General features: G+C 40.8%; 1 protein-coding gene across 1 annotated transcript in view; it reads right to left on the bottom strand.

Moving 5' to 3' along the window:
- Window positions 1-8,978: 8,978 nt before the first annotated feature.
- The window catches only part of LOC126337052 (protein takeout-like), a 60,405-nt gene continuing 53,358 nt past the window's right edge, over window positions 8,979-16,025 (bottom strand). Inside the window, exons 5-6 of the mRNA XM_050001379.1 lie at window positions 13,195-13,344; window positions 8,979-9,576 (exon numbers count right to left, since the gene is read on the bottom strand). Of these exons, the coding sequence (XP_049857336.1) occupies window positions 9,425-9,576; window positions 13,195-13,344 (302 nt within the window). The 3' untranslated portion in view covers window positions 8,979-9,424. The remainder of the gene's footprint in view (window positions 9,577-13,194; window positions 13,345-16,025) is intronic.

Genomic DNA, 16,025 nt, shown 5'->3' with positions numbered 1-16,025 from the left:
TTTGAAGATGATCTGTTCACTGGGGTTTACAAAATTATTGGCTAAGGCTCCTTAAACTGGGGACCCCATTGGTGATCTGTATTCTTCTAAATAAAGTTCATTATTGAATTGGAAGTAATTTTGTTCTGTTATGAACTTTATTAATGTGCATATTTCCTTAATCTGTTCATCATGGAGTTAACTAGAAGCTTTCAATTTCTTATCTATGATTTCTGTTGTATCTGTTACTGGTTTGTAGGAATATATCTTCTATATGAAATGAGAGGAGTGTTGCTCTGTCTAGGATTTTTATATCTTTTATTTGTTGCATTAGCTGTGTAGTGTTTTTAATGGTTCTGTCTTCTTGTGCTAGGAAATTTTCAGAGAGTAATTTTAGCATGTGTCCTGGAAGTTTGTAAGAGGAGGATTTTCTGAAATCCAATATGGGTCTCACAGGAAGATTCAGTTTGTGGATTTTTTGTTGGAGGACAGGTGCAGCTTTATTGATCTGTGTCAACTTCCTTTTCTCTGTGTTCTCCAGTACGCTTCATCGTTTAGCCACTTTCTCAAAGTCTTTCTCAGTAACAGGAATTCGACTCTGGCATAACTTTACACATCATATTAGAGAACTGAATAACATCTCAAGTTTCAGAAGACAGTAACACAACCGCTGAAGCAGCAATAGCAATTACCATATTCGCTGCACACACTAGTTGCTCTTGTACATCTTACTTTCCAACCAAATCTAATAATCTTAGTTCGTACAATCTACTTAAATTTCCGTAGCCCAGAACTCGCTATATCAGAAAACATCGCTTTTGTACACCTATACGTTTTTTTTATATCTGCCACTATTGTTATTGTTGTTATTGCTATTATCAATAATAGGGTCATAAGAAGCAGTAGCGGGAATACTGGCATTATTAACTTTATTAGCTCACAGGCACTTTAAACACTCAGATCAATTTAATAATATTTTCATATTAAAACCGTTATTGCATAAGTAATTATGATGTGAAAAAGAAACTCTTTGTGTGAAATTCTGGTCCGACGTAAGAGAACACCTGATGGCCGTAAATCAAATCAGATTAAACAAATACCGATACATAAAAAATATAACTGGTACTTGTTCTATTTATTGCGGCAACGACTTCCGACTAGACTTCACAACCCACTTACGAAATACTGGTACCGTGTGTTACTATATTACTGGTAGCAAAGCATGATGCAATACCACAGTCCGCTACAGTGGTGGGCTAGATTTCCACTTGCCTATGTGGCCAGAGGGGTAGGTTGGGGAGGGGGGGGGGGGGCGCTCTCACAATGGCGATGGGCACAGCGACTGTAGACCGAGGTGACGAACGTCATGGGACAGAGATTTGCACACGTACAGGTGGCGGTAGTGTCGCGTGCAAAAGTTATAAAAGGGCAGTGCATTGGCGGAACTGTCATTTGTACTTAGGTGATTCATGTGATGACGGTTTTCGTCGTGATTATGGCCGCACGAGGGGAATTGACAGACTTTGAACCCAGAATGGTAGCTGGAGATAAACGCGTGGGACATGCCATTTCGAAAATCGTTAGGGAATTCAACATTCTGGGATACGCAAGGTCAAGAGTGTGCCAAGAATACCAAATTTAATGCATTGGTTCTCACCACGGACAATGCAGTGGCCGACAGCCTTCACTTAACCCGCGAGGGAAATGTTGTTTGCATATTGTTGTCCTTGCCACAAGACACGTAACACTGCGTGAAATAATGGTAGACATAAATGTGGGTTCGTACGACAAACGTATCCGTTAGGACAGTTCGGTGAAATCTGTCGTTAATGGGCTATGTCAGCAGACGATCGACGCGAGTGCCTTTTCTAACAGCACATCACCTGCAACACCTCTCATGGGATCGTGACCATATCGTTTGAATCCTAGATGACTGCAAAACAGTGGCTTGGCGTCCCGATTTTAGTTAGTAACAGCTGATTGTGGAGTTCGAGTGTGGCACCGCCGTCCCTGAAGCCACTGACTCAATTCGTCGGCAAGGCGGTGTGCAAGGCAGTGGTGGCTCCGTAATGGTGTGGGCTGAGTTTTTATGGGATGGACTGGATCCTCTGGTCCAATTGAACCGATCATTGACTGGTAATGTTTGTGTTCAGCTACCTGAAGAAAATTTTCAGCTGTTTATGGACTTAATGTTCCCAAACAATGATGGAATTGTCACGAGGACACAATAATTCGCGGCTGGTTTCAAGAACATTGTGGACATTCGAGAAAACAATTTGGCCACCCAATTCACCTAACATCAATCCAATTTAACATTGATGGGAAATAAGCGAGAAGCCAATTTAGTGCAAAATTCTGCACTGCCAACACTTTCGCAATTATGGACGGCTATAGAGGCAGCCGTGTTATAGGGGAAATACACGAGAACAAACTAAGAACAAAATGGACAACAAATAAAATATAATAAAGTATTATACCCTTTTCCTTTCTCCTTTCATTATTATTTTTTTATAAAAAGTTCAGAGGCGTATTTAATTTTTGTTGCGTTGGCGAAACCTGAAGTGGTGGCGAACGGCCGTCCTAGTTAGATTTACGATGAGAAAAAAAGGGGGTAGCGTCTATGATTCATAATCAAAACGTCTTCGGTTCCGGGTTCGATCCTCGCCACAGCCTAAATTCTGATAAATAATCAGCATTGGCGGCCGAAGACTTCCGGCATAAGAGGTCAGCCTCATTCTGCCAACGGCCTTGTCAAAGAGGGCGGAGGAGCGGATAGAGGTTCAGGGCACTCTCATGTCTTAGGGGTGGGAAATTGCCCCTAAAGGCGGAAGAATCAGCAATGATCAACGACATGAGGATGCAGAAGGCAACGGAAACCACCGCATTAAAGACACGTAACGTGTATCCACAGGACATGTGGCCTGTAGTTGAAGAAGTGTCATGATGATCTCTCCATTGGCAAAAGATTCCGGAATAGTTCCCCATTCGGATCTCCGGGAGGGGACTGGCAAGTGGGAGGTTACCATGAGAAAAAGATTGAATAATCAACGGAAGGATAATATTCTACGAGTCGGAGCGTGGAATGACAGAAGCTTGAACGTGGTAGGGAAACTAAAAAATCTGAAAAGGGAAATGCAAAGACTCAATGTAGATATAGTAGGGGTCAGTGAAGTGAGGTGGAAGGAAGACAAGGATTTCTGGTCAGATGAGTATCGGGTAATATCAACAGCAGCAGAAAATGTTATAACAGGTGTGGGATTCGTTATGAATAGGAAGGTAGGGCAGAGGGTGTGTTACTGTGAACAGTTCAGTGACCGGGTTGTTCTAATCAGGATCGACAGCAGACCAACACCGACAACGATAGTTCAGGTATACATGCCGACGTCGCAAGCTGAAGATAAACGGATAGCGAAAGTGTATGAGGATACTGAAAGGGTAATGCAGTATGTAAAGGGGGACGAAAATCTAATAGTCATGGACGACTGGAATGCAGTTGTAGGAGTAGAAGAAAAGGTTACAGGAGAATATGGGCTTGGGACAAGGAATGAAAGAGGAGAAAGACTAATTGAGTTCTGTAACAAGTTTCAGCTAATAATAGCGAATACCCTGTTCAAGAATCACAAGAGGAGGAGGTATACTTGGAAAAGGCCGGGAGATACAGGAAGATTTCAATTAGATTACATCATGGTCAGACAGAGATTCCGAAATCAGATACTGGATTGTAAAGCGTACCCAGGAGCAGACATAGACTCAGATCACAATATAGTAGTGATGAAGAGTAGGCTGTAGTTCAAGCCATTAGTCAGGAAGAATCAATACGCAAAGAAGTTGGATATGGAAGTTCTAAGGAATGACGAGATACGTTTGAAGTTCTCTAACGCTATAGATACAGCAATAAAGAATAGCGCAGTAGGCAGCTCAGTTGAAGAGGAATGGATATCTCTAAAAAGTGCCATCACAGAAGTTGGGAAGGAAAACATAGGTACAAAGAAGGTAGCTGCGAAGAAACAATACTTCAGTTGATTGATGAAAGGAGGAAGTACAAACATGTTCCGGGAAAATCAGGAATACAAAAATACAAGTCGCTGAGGAATGAAATAAATAGGAAGTGCAGGGAAGCTAAGACGAAATGGCTGCAGGAAAAATGTGAAGACATCGAAAAAGATTTGATTGTCGGAAGGACAGACTCAGCATACAGGAAAGTCAAAACAACCTTTGGTGACATTAAAAGCAACGGTGGTAACATTAAGAGTGCAATGGGAATTCCACTGTTAAATGCAGAGGAGAGAGCAGATAGGTGGAAAGAATACATTGAAAGCCTCTATGATGGTGAAGATTTGTTTGATGTGATAGAAGAAGAAACAGGAGTCGATTTAGAAGAGATAGGGGATCCAGTATTAGAATCGGAATTTTAAAAGAACTTTGGAGGACTTACGGTCAAATAAGGCAGAAGGGATAGACAGAATTCCATCAGAGTTTCTAAAATCATTAGGGGAAGTGGCAACAAAACGACTATTCACGTTGGTGTGTAGAATATATGAGTCTGGCGACATACCATCTGACTTTCGGAATAACATCATCTACACAATCCCGATGACGGCAAGAGCTGACAAGTGCGAGAATTATCGCACAATCAGCTTAACAGCTCATGCATCGAAGCTGCTTACAAGAATAATATACAGAAGAATGGAAAAGAAAATTGAGAATCCGCTAGGTGACGATCAGTTTGGCTTTAGGAAAAGTAAGGGCACGAGAGAGGCAATTCTGACGTTACGGCTAATAATGGAAGCAAGGCTAAAGAAAAATGAAGACACTTTCATAGGATTTGTCGACCTGGAAAAAGCGTTCGACAGTAAAATGGTGCAAGCTGTTCGAGATTCTGAAAAAAGTGGGGGTAAGCTATAGGGAGAGACGGGTCATATACACTATGTACAACAACCAAGAGGGAATAATAAGAGTGACGATCAAGAACGAAGTGCTCGTATTAAGAAGGGAGTAAGACAAGGCTGTAACCTTTCGCCCCTACTCTTCAATCTGTACATCGAGGAAGCAATGATGGAAACAAAAGAAAGGTTCAGGAGTGGAATTAAAATACAAGGTGAAATGATATCAATGATACGATTCGCTGATGACATTGCTATCCTGAGTGAAAGTGAAGAAGAATTAAATGATCTGCTGCACGGAATGAACAGTCTAATGAGTACACAGTATGGTTTGAGAGTAAATCGGAGAAAGACGAAGGTAATGAGAAGTAGTAGAAATGAGAACAGCGAAAAACTTAACATCAGGATTGATGGTCACGAAGTCAATGAAGTTAAGGAATTCTGCTACCTAGGCAGTAAAATAAGCAATGACGGACGGAGCTAGGAGGACATCAAAAGCAGACTCGCTATGGCAAAAAAGGCATTTCTGGCCAAGATAAGTCTACTAATATCAAATACCGGCATTAATTTGAGGAAGAAATTTCTGAGGATGTACGTCTGGAGTACAGCATTGTATGGTAGTGAAACATGGACTGTGGGAAAACCGGAACAGAAGAGAATCGAAGCATTTGAGATGTGGTGCTATAGACGAATGCTGAAAATTAGGTGGACTGATAAGGTATGGAATGAGGAGGTTCTACGCAGAATCGGAGAGGAACGGAATATGTGGAAAACACTGATAAGGAGAAGGGACAGGATGATAGGACATCTGCTAAGACATGAGGGAATGACATCCATGGTACTAGAGGGAGCTGTAGAGGAAGACAGAGATTGGAATACGTCAAGCAAATAATTGAGGACGTAGGTTGCAAGTGCTACTCTGAGATGAAGAGGTTAGCACAGGAAAGGAATTCGTGGCGGGCCGTATCAGACCAGTCAGTAGACTGATGACCAAAAAAAAAAAAAAAAACTTTTTCATGACCAACCCGCTGAACCAGTTTCGACGAAACAAATGTATGTTACTCACTGATTTAAACGATATTACCACAATCCAGAGCGTATGGTCGAGGCACTCTCTGGTGCGCATGCTGTTACCGTTTGACAGCTGGAGCGAAACTAGCACTCCAGGCGGAGAGAAAGCAGTCACATGCGTCATAAGAATAATTTTTTAAAAATTATTTTCAGCTTCATTGACGAAATGGTTGTCGTAATTTTGCGTTCCATTCGGTACTGAATTACCAAGCGACGCTAATTATCGTGAAATACACGCAAAAACAGTAGAATCAGACTGATTCAGTAACATACGCTAGAAATTATTCACAAAGTAATACTTTGGAGTATGTGTATATATGCGCATTACTCCGCTGAAAGCAAGAAAATGTAAACATACATTTCGAGAACGAGAAGAAAATATTTGTGTTGTTGTCTGTTATTATTATTATTGGCACTTTCCTTGAAATTAAAAAAGAATATATGGAGTCTAACGATTTACCCATTCACTTGACTTTCTAATACACGATAATTTTTGGAAATACAATTCCTTTTGCTTGAAAAGCGAATATTTTGAAGATTCTTGCCGTTTATACCTCAGATTTAGCAACAATAAAGGAATTGGTTTTTTCTGTGTTGGGAAACAGTGTTATTACTTCTGACGATTTGATTTTCGATTAAGCTACATGTGTGGCCTCTTCTTTGGACGTTAAATGATGTAGGTAGTACATTCTATATAGGTTTTCCACGTCCCGTGTTCGCTGATGTGGCTAAAAGTGTAGCGAGCAAAAGTTCGCTTTGTTGTGTATACAGTCCCGGCGGAGGTTCGAGTCCTCCCTCGGGCATGGGTGTGTGTGTTTGTCCTTAGGGTAATTTAGGTTAAGTAGTGTGTAAGCTTAATGATTGATGACCTTAGCAGTTAAGTCCCATAAGATTTCACACACATCTAAACATTTTGAACATTTTTTGTTGTGTAGACATACGAATTCCTTCTGTGGAAGGTCATATCTTCTGGTGTATAGTAGCAGTTTTTTGTGGAAAACTACTTTATTTAGTAAATATCTGTACTTTATAAGAGAGTTGTAAATAAACTGTCTTATATTGTACCGTCTTGTACCTCTCAAAACTTCTTAGGAAACTATGGAATGACGATTGTGGTACCAGTTCTTACTTATTGTAGATTTTTGTGACACTAAATACACTCCCTATTGTAGCAACTATCTTGAAAATAAACATAAACTTATTCGCACTCATCCGATATCGTATTCAGAAGAGTCGCTTCACGGCCACTCTGTGGGTAACGAAAGCGAGATGCAGTGTCGCGACTGTCATAAAACTCTCACATTGCACGAATTACAAAAAAAATATCTAGTCATTGCAAAAGATGCTTAGTCATTGCCTTTTGATCGTTATGGTATTTTTGCAAATGCATTTATTGGTTAACATGCATGTGCTGCACGATTTGATAGAAAGTAATGAAAGCAATGCTTATGCACACTTCAATACTTGTAGCCCACACTGTTTGTTGCATAGTATACATGTTGTATAACGCGTAGTTGCTTGATAAGCACGATGGATAGATGTGTGCTCTTGCCCGTACCGCTCTCCACGCCCTGCTCGGCAGCGAGGCTTCTCATGCAGACGCATCGTGCAGTGGGTCATCTTGGGAAAAGGGGGGTGGGGGCTGTGGGTTGCTCTTCAGGAGCTACGCTACCCAAAAAAGCAGGCACATGAGGGCAGCTGATGTTATTGCACATACAATAGCTTACTTACCATCACCCATCATAACAAAACTACTGATATTTGAGCAGAGCCGCAGGTCACAACTAGTACCTAATATTTGCATTCATAAATGCAGTACCAGATTACATTTGTCCAGCATCGTGGCGCAACACATTAAATCTTTCTCGATTCCTCTCTCCATTTCAGCTGTAGGATTGTGGAATTAATTACTCTATGACCTATCTGTTATCCAAAATCACTCTGAATGCAAATCTATATTTTTCATAATTAGTGTAGCAGCTTTGTCTGTGCTAACCTCGTCATTTTATCTTTGTTTTTTTCATCTCATCTGCTAAAAACACCTTATCATTTCTCACTCTTCCTCCAAACACTTCCTTCTTCACATTATTCCTCATGTACTGGTATTATGCCTTTCTGTCATTTATCACTTCATACATTCGACAGGCACATAAATTTTAAATTGCTTACTGTTAATAAGACTGATGTCTCTGAAATTCACATTTTCATGATTATACAAAATATGATTATTACTGGAATTAGATTTTCACTCTGCAGCGGAGTGTGCGCTGATATGAAACTTCCTGGCAGATTAAAACTGTGTGCCGGACCGAGACTCGAACTCGGGAACTTTGTCTTACGCGGGCAAGTGCTCTGCCAACTTAGCTACCCAATCACGACTCACGACCCGTCCTCACAGCTTTACTTTTGCCAGTACATCGTCTCCAACCTTCCAAACTTTACAGAAGCTCTACTGCGAACCTTGCAGAACTACGAAGACATGGCTTAGCCACAGCCTGGGGGACACTTCTGGAATGAGATTTTCAATCTGCAGCGGAGTGTGCGCTGATATCAAACACAGTTTTAATCTGCCAGGAAGTTTCATATCAGCGCACACTCCACTGCAGAGTGAAAATCTCTTCTGGAAACGTCTCCCAGGCTGTGGCTAAGTCATGTTTCCGCAATATCCTTTCTTTCAGGAGTGCTAGTTCTGTAAGGTTCACAGAAGAGCTTCTGTAAAGTTTGGAAGGTTGGAGACGATGTACTGGCAGAAGTAAAGCTGTGAGGAGGGGTCGTGAGTCGTGCTTGGTAGCTCAGTTGGCAGAGCACTTGCCCCCGAAAGGTTAAGGTCCCGAGTTCGACTCTCCGTCCGGCACACAGTTTTAATCTGCCAGGAAGTTTCATGATTATTACTGTTACTATTACATGTTACTCACTTACGAAACACACTACAATGGTTACTCACTGTTGAAGTGTGATTAGATGTAAAATAACAATATAAACAAATGAAACTTAGGTGTGGCAGGCAAGAAATTAGTCAAGGAAAATAAAATGTAATTACAGTGCATCGAACGAAACAATTTGCACATTTAATCTTTTTATTTATACAATTAGCACATTTAAACACCTACATTAAGTTAAGTTTTATGTAATTGGTCTTTTTGTCAGAATATCTCATGTTCATCCACTGAACTGACATAACATAATTTGCTGTCCAACGTGACGTGTAAATAAATCGAATATTACATCCTGAACTAAGAACCCACAATAAGGTTTACAAATTCTCTGGCCTTTTCATTTGTGGCGATAACCACTGTTATTATTTAGGTATCTCAAGTATACGTCCTCATAACCAATTAAGACTTTTTTAAAGATACTCGTTCCAAAGCTTCTTTCAATTCCGCGTGCAATTCCGCGCCAAGAGCACATCCTCTCATTCAGTAACGTCGCAGGAAATGTTCTTGACGTAGCCGCCTGACAGCCGTGGAACGTGACCGCAGGTTGTGGGCGACTTACTCGAGGATCACCTTCCTGTATGGCACCCCGTCAAACAGCGTGTCCACCAGGTTCTGTGCTATGGCTCGGTACGATTCGTACATTGCTGGACCTACCTCTTCAACGAGTGCTTTCCAGTTTTCGTTCAGAACCTTGTTGGTGTTTTCACCTGAAATAAAATCAAATACATTTCAAACTGAAAAACATTTGTCAACAGCAAACAATACGTTTTAGTAAGAAAGGAAAGATTAATGCAGCCTCTAAGAGTGTGTCTTGTTTTAATCCATGCGCTGAGAATCCCACTGCTGCGAAACTAAATTTAATGTGTACCGAGTACACCTTTACGAAACGTAAAAAAAATAAAAATAAAAATAAAAATATTCCGACGTCGAAAGTGAGTGAAATTATAGAGAATGTCTCACTAAGTGTAGTGAAATACACTACTGGCCATTAAAATTGCTACACCAAGAAGAAATGCAGATCATAAACGGGTATTCCTTGAACACATATATTATACTAGAGCTGACATGTGATTACATTTTCATACAATTTGGGTGCATACATCATGAGAAATCAGTACACAGAACAACCACATGTGGCCGTAAGAACGGCCTTGATAAGTCTGGGCATTGAGTCAAACAGAGCTTGGATGGCATGTACAGGTACAGCTGCCCATGCAGCTTCAACACGATACCACAGTTCATCAAGAGTAGTGACTGGCGTATTGGGACGAGCCAGTTGCTCGCCCACCATTGATTAGACGTTTTCAATTGGTGAGAGATCTGGAGAAGGTGCTGGCCAGGGCAGCAATCGAACATTTTTTGTATCCATAAAGGCCCGCACAGGACTCACAACATGCGGTCGTGTATTATCCTACTGAAATATAGGGTTTCGCAGGGATCGATTGAAGGGTAGAACCACTGCTCGTAACACATCTGAAATGCAACATCCATTGTTCAAAGTACCGTCAATGCGAACAAGAGGTGACCGAGACGTGTAACCAATGGCACCCCATACCATCACGCCGGGTGATATGCCAGTATGGCGATGACGAATACACGCTTCCAATGTGCGTTCACCGCGATGTTACCAATCACGGATGCGACCATCATGTTGCTGTAAACAGAAAGTGGATTCATCCGAAAAAATTACGTTTTGCCATTCGTGCACCCAGGTTCGTCGTTGAGTACACCATCGCAGGCGCTCCTGTCTGTGATGCAATGTCAAAGGTAACTGCAGCCATGGTCTCCGAGCTGATAGTCCATGCTGCTGTAAACGTCGTCAGATTGTTGGTGCAGATGTTTGTTGTCTTGAAAACGTCCCCATCTGTTGACTCAGGGATCGAGACGTGGCTGCACGATCCGTTACAACCATGCGGATAAGACGCCTGTCATCTCGTCTGCTAGAGGTAAGAGGCTGTTGGGATCCAGCACGGCGTTCCGTATTACCATCCTGAACCCACCGATTCCATGTTCTGCTAACAGTAATTGGATTTCAACCAATGAGAGCAGCAATGTCGCGATACGATAAAACGCAATCCCGATAGGCTACAATCGGACCTTTATCAAAGTCGGAAACGTGATGGTACGCATTTCTCCGCCTTACACGAGGCATCACAATAACATTTCACCAGGCAACGCCGTTCAACTGCTGTTTGTGGATGAGAAATCGGTTTGAAACTTTCCGCATGTCAGCACGTTGTAGGTGTCGCCACCGGCGCTAACCTTATGTGAATGCTATGAAAAGCTACTCATTTGCATATCACAGCATATTACTCCTCTCGGTTAAATTTCTCGTCTGTAGCACGTCATCTTCGTGGTGCAGTAATTTTAATGGCCAGTAGTGTATGCTGGGTCCATTATGATACAGTTTTTGTTGCGATCAATATTTCTCAAACTACAGAAGTTGTAAGATAGAACTTAGTTGTGTATTCAAACTGGGTTCACATTCAGTGGTACAGCCGATTACTGGTATCTGTGAGGGAAGGAAGCAAGGAAGGCTAGAGTTTAGCGACCCGTCAAAACAAGTCGTAGGAGACAGAGAATAAGCTCGAATTACGAAGGAAAGGGGAAGGAAATCGGCCATGCTCTTTAAAAAGAACCATCCCGGCATTTGCCTTAAACGATTTAGGGAAATCACAGAAATTCCAAATCTGCATGGCCAGACGGTAATTCGAACCGTCAACCTACCGAATGCGGGTCCAGTGTGGTAGCTACTGTTCCTGTGCACTCGGATCTTGAGTGTATTAGTGGGGTAGAGTGTAGTCATATATACACAGGGCGCTTCATCTGCCCCTCCCGATCACTTTTTACGTAACCCACACTGTCATATCTGGCCTTTTCGCTCGCTACGAGGAGACCATTACCCTACAGAGAAAACTTAACAGGACCTTTTTGTAGGAAATTAACTGTAGTTAAATTTTTTACTGGAATACGTTTTCTTTAGAGATGGTAGTTTTCGAGTTATTCAAGAAAGACGTACAAAACCGATCTTCAAACACATTCACACTCAGCAAGCTACGGTCAACATTTCTAGTAAGTTGTTCATCGCAGTTCCTCCTACCACTGTACAAATATTTGCTACTACATGAATTGTTTCTCACATTCCACCGTTTTTGGTCTTCATTGGCTTAATCTAGCGCTTCTAAGTGTATAACTGACATTTTGTAAACTGTACATAAGTTTTGTGAATATTAATAGAATAAAATAAACCATTAAATCGTTGAACTCATCAGGCCATCTGACAACCAAACTACTGTGCTTGTAGAGATTAAGTTTGAATTGAACTGTCAGGCAAAAGTCATTTTTCTTTCATTCCCTTCGCGGACATGATCAAATTAGTAATGCCGATGAAATAGCCGAATACGCTGGTGGTGTAATAGTCAAGTCAGTAGAGACTAAAGAAAGGTCGAATATCCCAGGGAATACATTACGCCGAGTTATGGAAAGCTTCCAACGCCGCCTACATGAATGTGTAGTGAAGAGGGGGCATCGTTTGACAGGAGTCATATTCAAAAAGCAATCCACGCATTGGACAACGACTTACACATTAGTAAATGGCATACCTTTAACTAATAATTGACATAAGAGGTAATAAATAACAGTTACAGCCTGGTGGTGTGTTTTTAATGCCCTACTATGAACGCTGCCACCCCATGTATTACATTAAATCCTAACAGCACAGTTTAATTATTATTAACTAATCTTACGTAAATATGATGACTTAATAATGATTGAATTTTAATTCAAATGGCGAGACGGAATACGACTTTCAGCGGGCTGTTTCAGTAGACTTAGTGTTAACATTGACGACACAGGGTATGAGGGGCAACCTGTTTGGCAGATTCAGAAACCAAACATGTTTCATTTCTGTCCCAAGTAACTATCTGCTTTCAAAGCGTATGATTGCTAGTGAAATGATACTTAACTTCTACTAATTTACGGTAACATACTTTTTAGAAACTTAATGGAACAAGTACACTGAAAATCATGGATTTGTCGGTTGAATAAATGTTAGTGCAAGAGAATCAAATTACAGTACACATGTGCATAACGGGGCAGTGTTGTGTTTCACAATTTAATCTTCGTTGAATAGACACTATGGGATTATTTGTATGTACCCAACTTAACCTCATGTATCAGAATTACAGTTTTAATTTATCAGATGAGCTAAATTTTCAAAGATTCGGATGTGTTGGAGTAATTCCACATGCAGTTTATTACCACAAGCTATTTCTTACAACGATATCATTAGATAAGTTATTATTTATACTTATTTGAGTACTCACCAAGAAATTTATCACCGTTGAATAAATTCTGCAGGTTTATTGTCAAATGCCCAACTTCACCTTTGGAATCCACCACTGTTGCCTTCATATAGTCAGTGCCACCCTTATTAAAAGGTTCATAGTTTATTATGTAACTGACGGTCAGATTTTCTGGAAAAATTGCAGAACTGCAGATTATTTTCTGACAATAATTGTACCGTAGAAGACAAAGATAACATGAACGGAAAGACAAGGTATATATGTAGTCACTGATGTGCATGAGGATGGTCAGTTACATGAAATGATGTAAAATAGTAAATATTACAATGCAGCAGTACGTACAACTGTGAACATTACACTACGACTTTCAGAGATGCAGTACAATACATAAAGCGATGTGAAGCAACATTAATCACGGTTTCTGTGAGATCCGTAATACTGGTCACCACGTATCTCTCCATACATCAAGGTGTTGGACAGAGAAGTGTGAGAGTACCATGTCTGCAGAAATCATTTTCGCCCCGCGGGAGTAATAGAAACTTACCAGTTTCAGAAGTTGTCATGGACCTGTCCTGTATTGCCACTAACACTGGTTTTTATTGGATATTTGGGAATCCTGGCTTTTATCACTATCAAATTATGTCTGCTGCTTCTTCCAAAGCTGAAAGGGTATACATAAGTATATATATATATATATATATATATATATATATATATATATATATATATATATATATATGTGTGTGTGTGTGTGTGTGTGTGTGTTGTTGTTGTTGTCTTCAGTCCTGAGACTGGTTTGATGCAGCTCTCCATGCTACTCTATCCTGTGCAAGCTGCTTCATCTCCCAGTACCTACTGCAACCTACATCCTTCTGAATCTGCTTAGTGTACTCATCTCTCGGTCTCCCTCTACGATTTTTACCCTCCACACTGCCCTCCAATGCTAAATTTGTGATCCCTTGATGCCTCAAAACATGTCCTACCAACCGATCCCTTCTTCTAGTCAAGTTGTGCCACAAACTTCTCTTCTCCCCAATCCTATTCAATACCTCCTCATTAGTTACGTGATCTATCCACCTTATCTTCAGTATTCTTCTGTAGCACCACATTTCGAAAGCTTCTATTCTCTTCTTGTCCAAACTAGTTATCGTCCATGTTTCACTTCCATACATGGCTACACTCCAAACAAATACTTTCAGAAACGACTTCCTGATACATAAATCTGTATTCGCTGTTAACAAATTTCTCTTCTTCAGAAACGCTTTCCTTGCCATTGTCAGTCTACATTTTATATCCTCTCTACTTCGACCATCATCAGTTATTTTACTTCCTAAATAGCAATACTACTTTAAGTGTCTCATTTCCTAATCTAATTCCCTCAGCATCACCCGATTTAATTTGACTACATTCCATTATCCTCGTTTTGCTTTTGTTAATGTTCATCTAATATCCTCCTTTCAAGACACTGTCCATTCCGTTCAACTGCTCTTCCAAGTCCTTTGCCGTCTCTGACAGAATTACAATGTCATCGGCGAACCTCAAAGTTTTTACTTCGTCTCCATGAATTTTAATACCTACTCCAAATTTTTCTTTTGTTTCCTTTACTGCTTGCTCAATATACAGATTGAATAACATCGGGGAGAGGCTACAACCCTGTCTCACTCCTTTCCCAACCACTGCTTCCCTTTCATGCCCCTCGACTCTTATGACTGCCATCTGGTTTCTGTACAAATTATAAATAGCCTTTCGCTCCCTGTATTTTACCCCTGCCACCTTTAGAATTTGAAAAAGAGTATTCCAGTCAACATTGTCAAAAGCTTTCTCTAAGTCTACAAATGCTAGAAACGTAGGTTTGCCTTTTCTTAATCTTTCTTCTAAGATAAGTCGTAAGGTCAGTATTGCCTCACGTGTTCCAACATTTCGACGGAATCCAAACTGATCCTCCCCGAGGTCTGCATCTACCAGTTTTTCCATTCGTCTGTAAAGAATTCGCGTTAGTATTTTGCAGCCGTGGCTTATTAAACTGATAGTTCGGTAATTTTCACATCTGTCAGCACCTGCTTTCTTTGGGATTGGAATTATTATATTCTTCTTGAAGTCTGAGGGTATTTCACCTGTCTCATACATCTTGCTCACCAGCTGGTAGAGTTTTCTCAGGACTGGTTGTCCCAAGGCCGTCAGTAGTTCTAATGGAATGTTGTCTGCTCCGGGGGCCTTGTTTCGACTCTTGTCTTTCAGTGCTCTGTCAAACTCTTCACGCAGTATCGTATCTCCCATTTCGTCTTCATCTACATCCTCTTCCATTTCCATAATATTGTCCTCAAGTACATCACCCTTGTATAAACCTTCTATATACTCCTTCCACCTTTCTGCCTTCCCTTCTTTGCTTAGAAGTGGGCTGCCATCTGAGCTCTTGATATTCATACACTTGGTTCTCTTCTCTCCAAAGGTCTCTTTAATCTTCCTGTAGGCAGTATCTATCTTACCCCTAGTGAGATAAGCTTCTACATCCTTACATTTGTCCTCTAGCCATCCCTGTTTAGCCATTTTGCACTTCCTGTCGATCTCATTTTTGAGACGTTTGTATTCCTTTTTGCCTGCTTCATTTACTGCATTTTTATATTTTCTCCTTTCATCAATTAAATTCAATATTTCTTCTGTTACCCAAGGATTTCTAGCAGCCCTCGTCTTTGTACCTACTTTATCCTCTGCTGCCTTCACTACTACATCCCTCAGAGCTACCCATTCTTCTTCTACTGTATTTCTTTCCCCTATTCCTGTCAATTGTTCCCTTATGCTCTCCCTGAAACTCTGTACAACCTCTGGTTGTTTCAGTTTATCCAGGTCCCATC

This window comes from Schistocerca gregaria, chromosome 2, assembly GCF_023897955.1.
Source record: "Schistocerca gregaria isolate iqSchGreg1 chromosome 2, iqSchGreg1.2, whole genome shotgun sequence".
Classification (NCBI taxonomy): domain Eukaryota; kingdom Metazoa; phylum Arthropoda; class Insecta; order Orthoptera; family Acrididae; genus Schistocerca; species Schistocerca gregaria.
The sequence above is the reverse complement of the archived record's forward strand: the minus strand, read 5'-3'. Positions and strand labels throughout refer to the sequence as shown.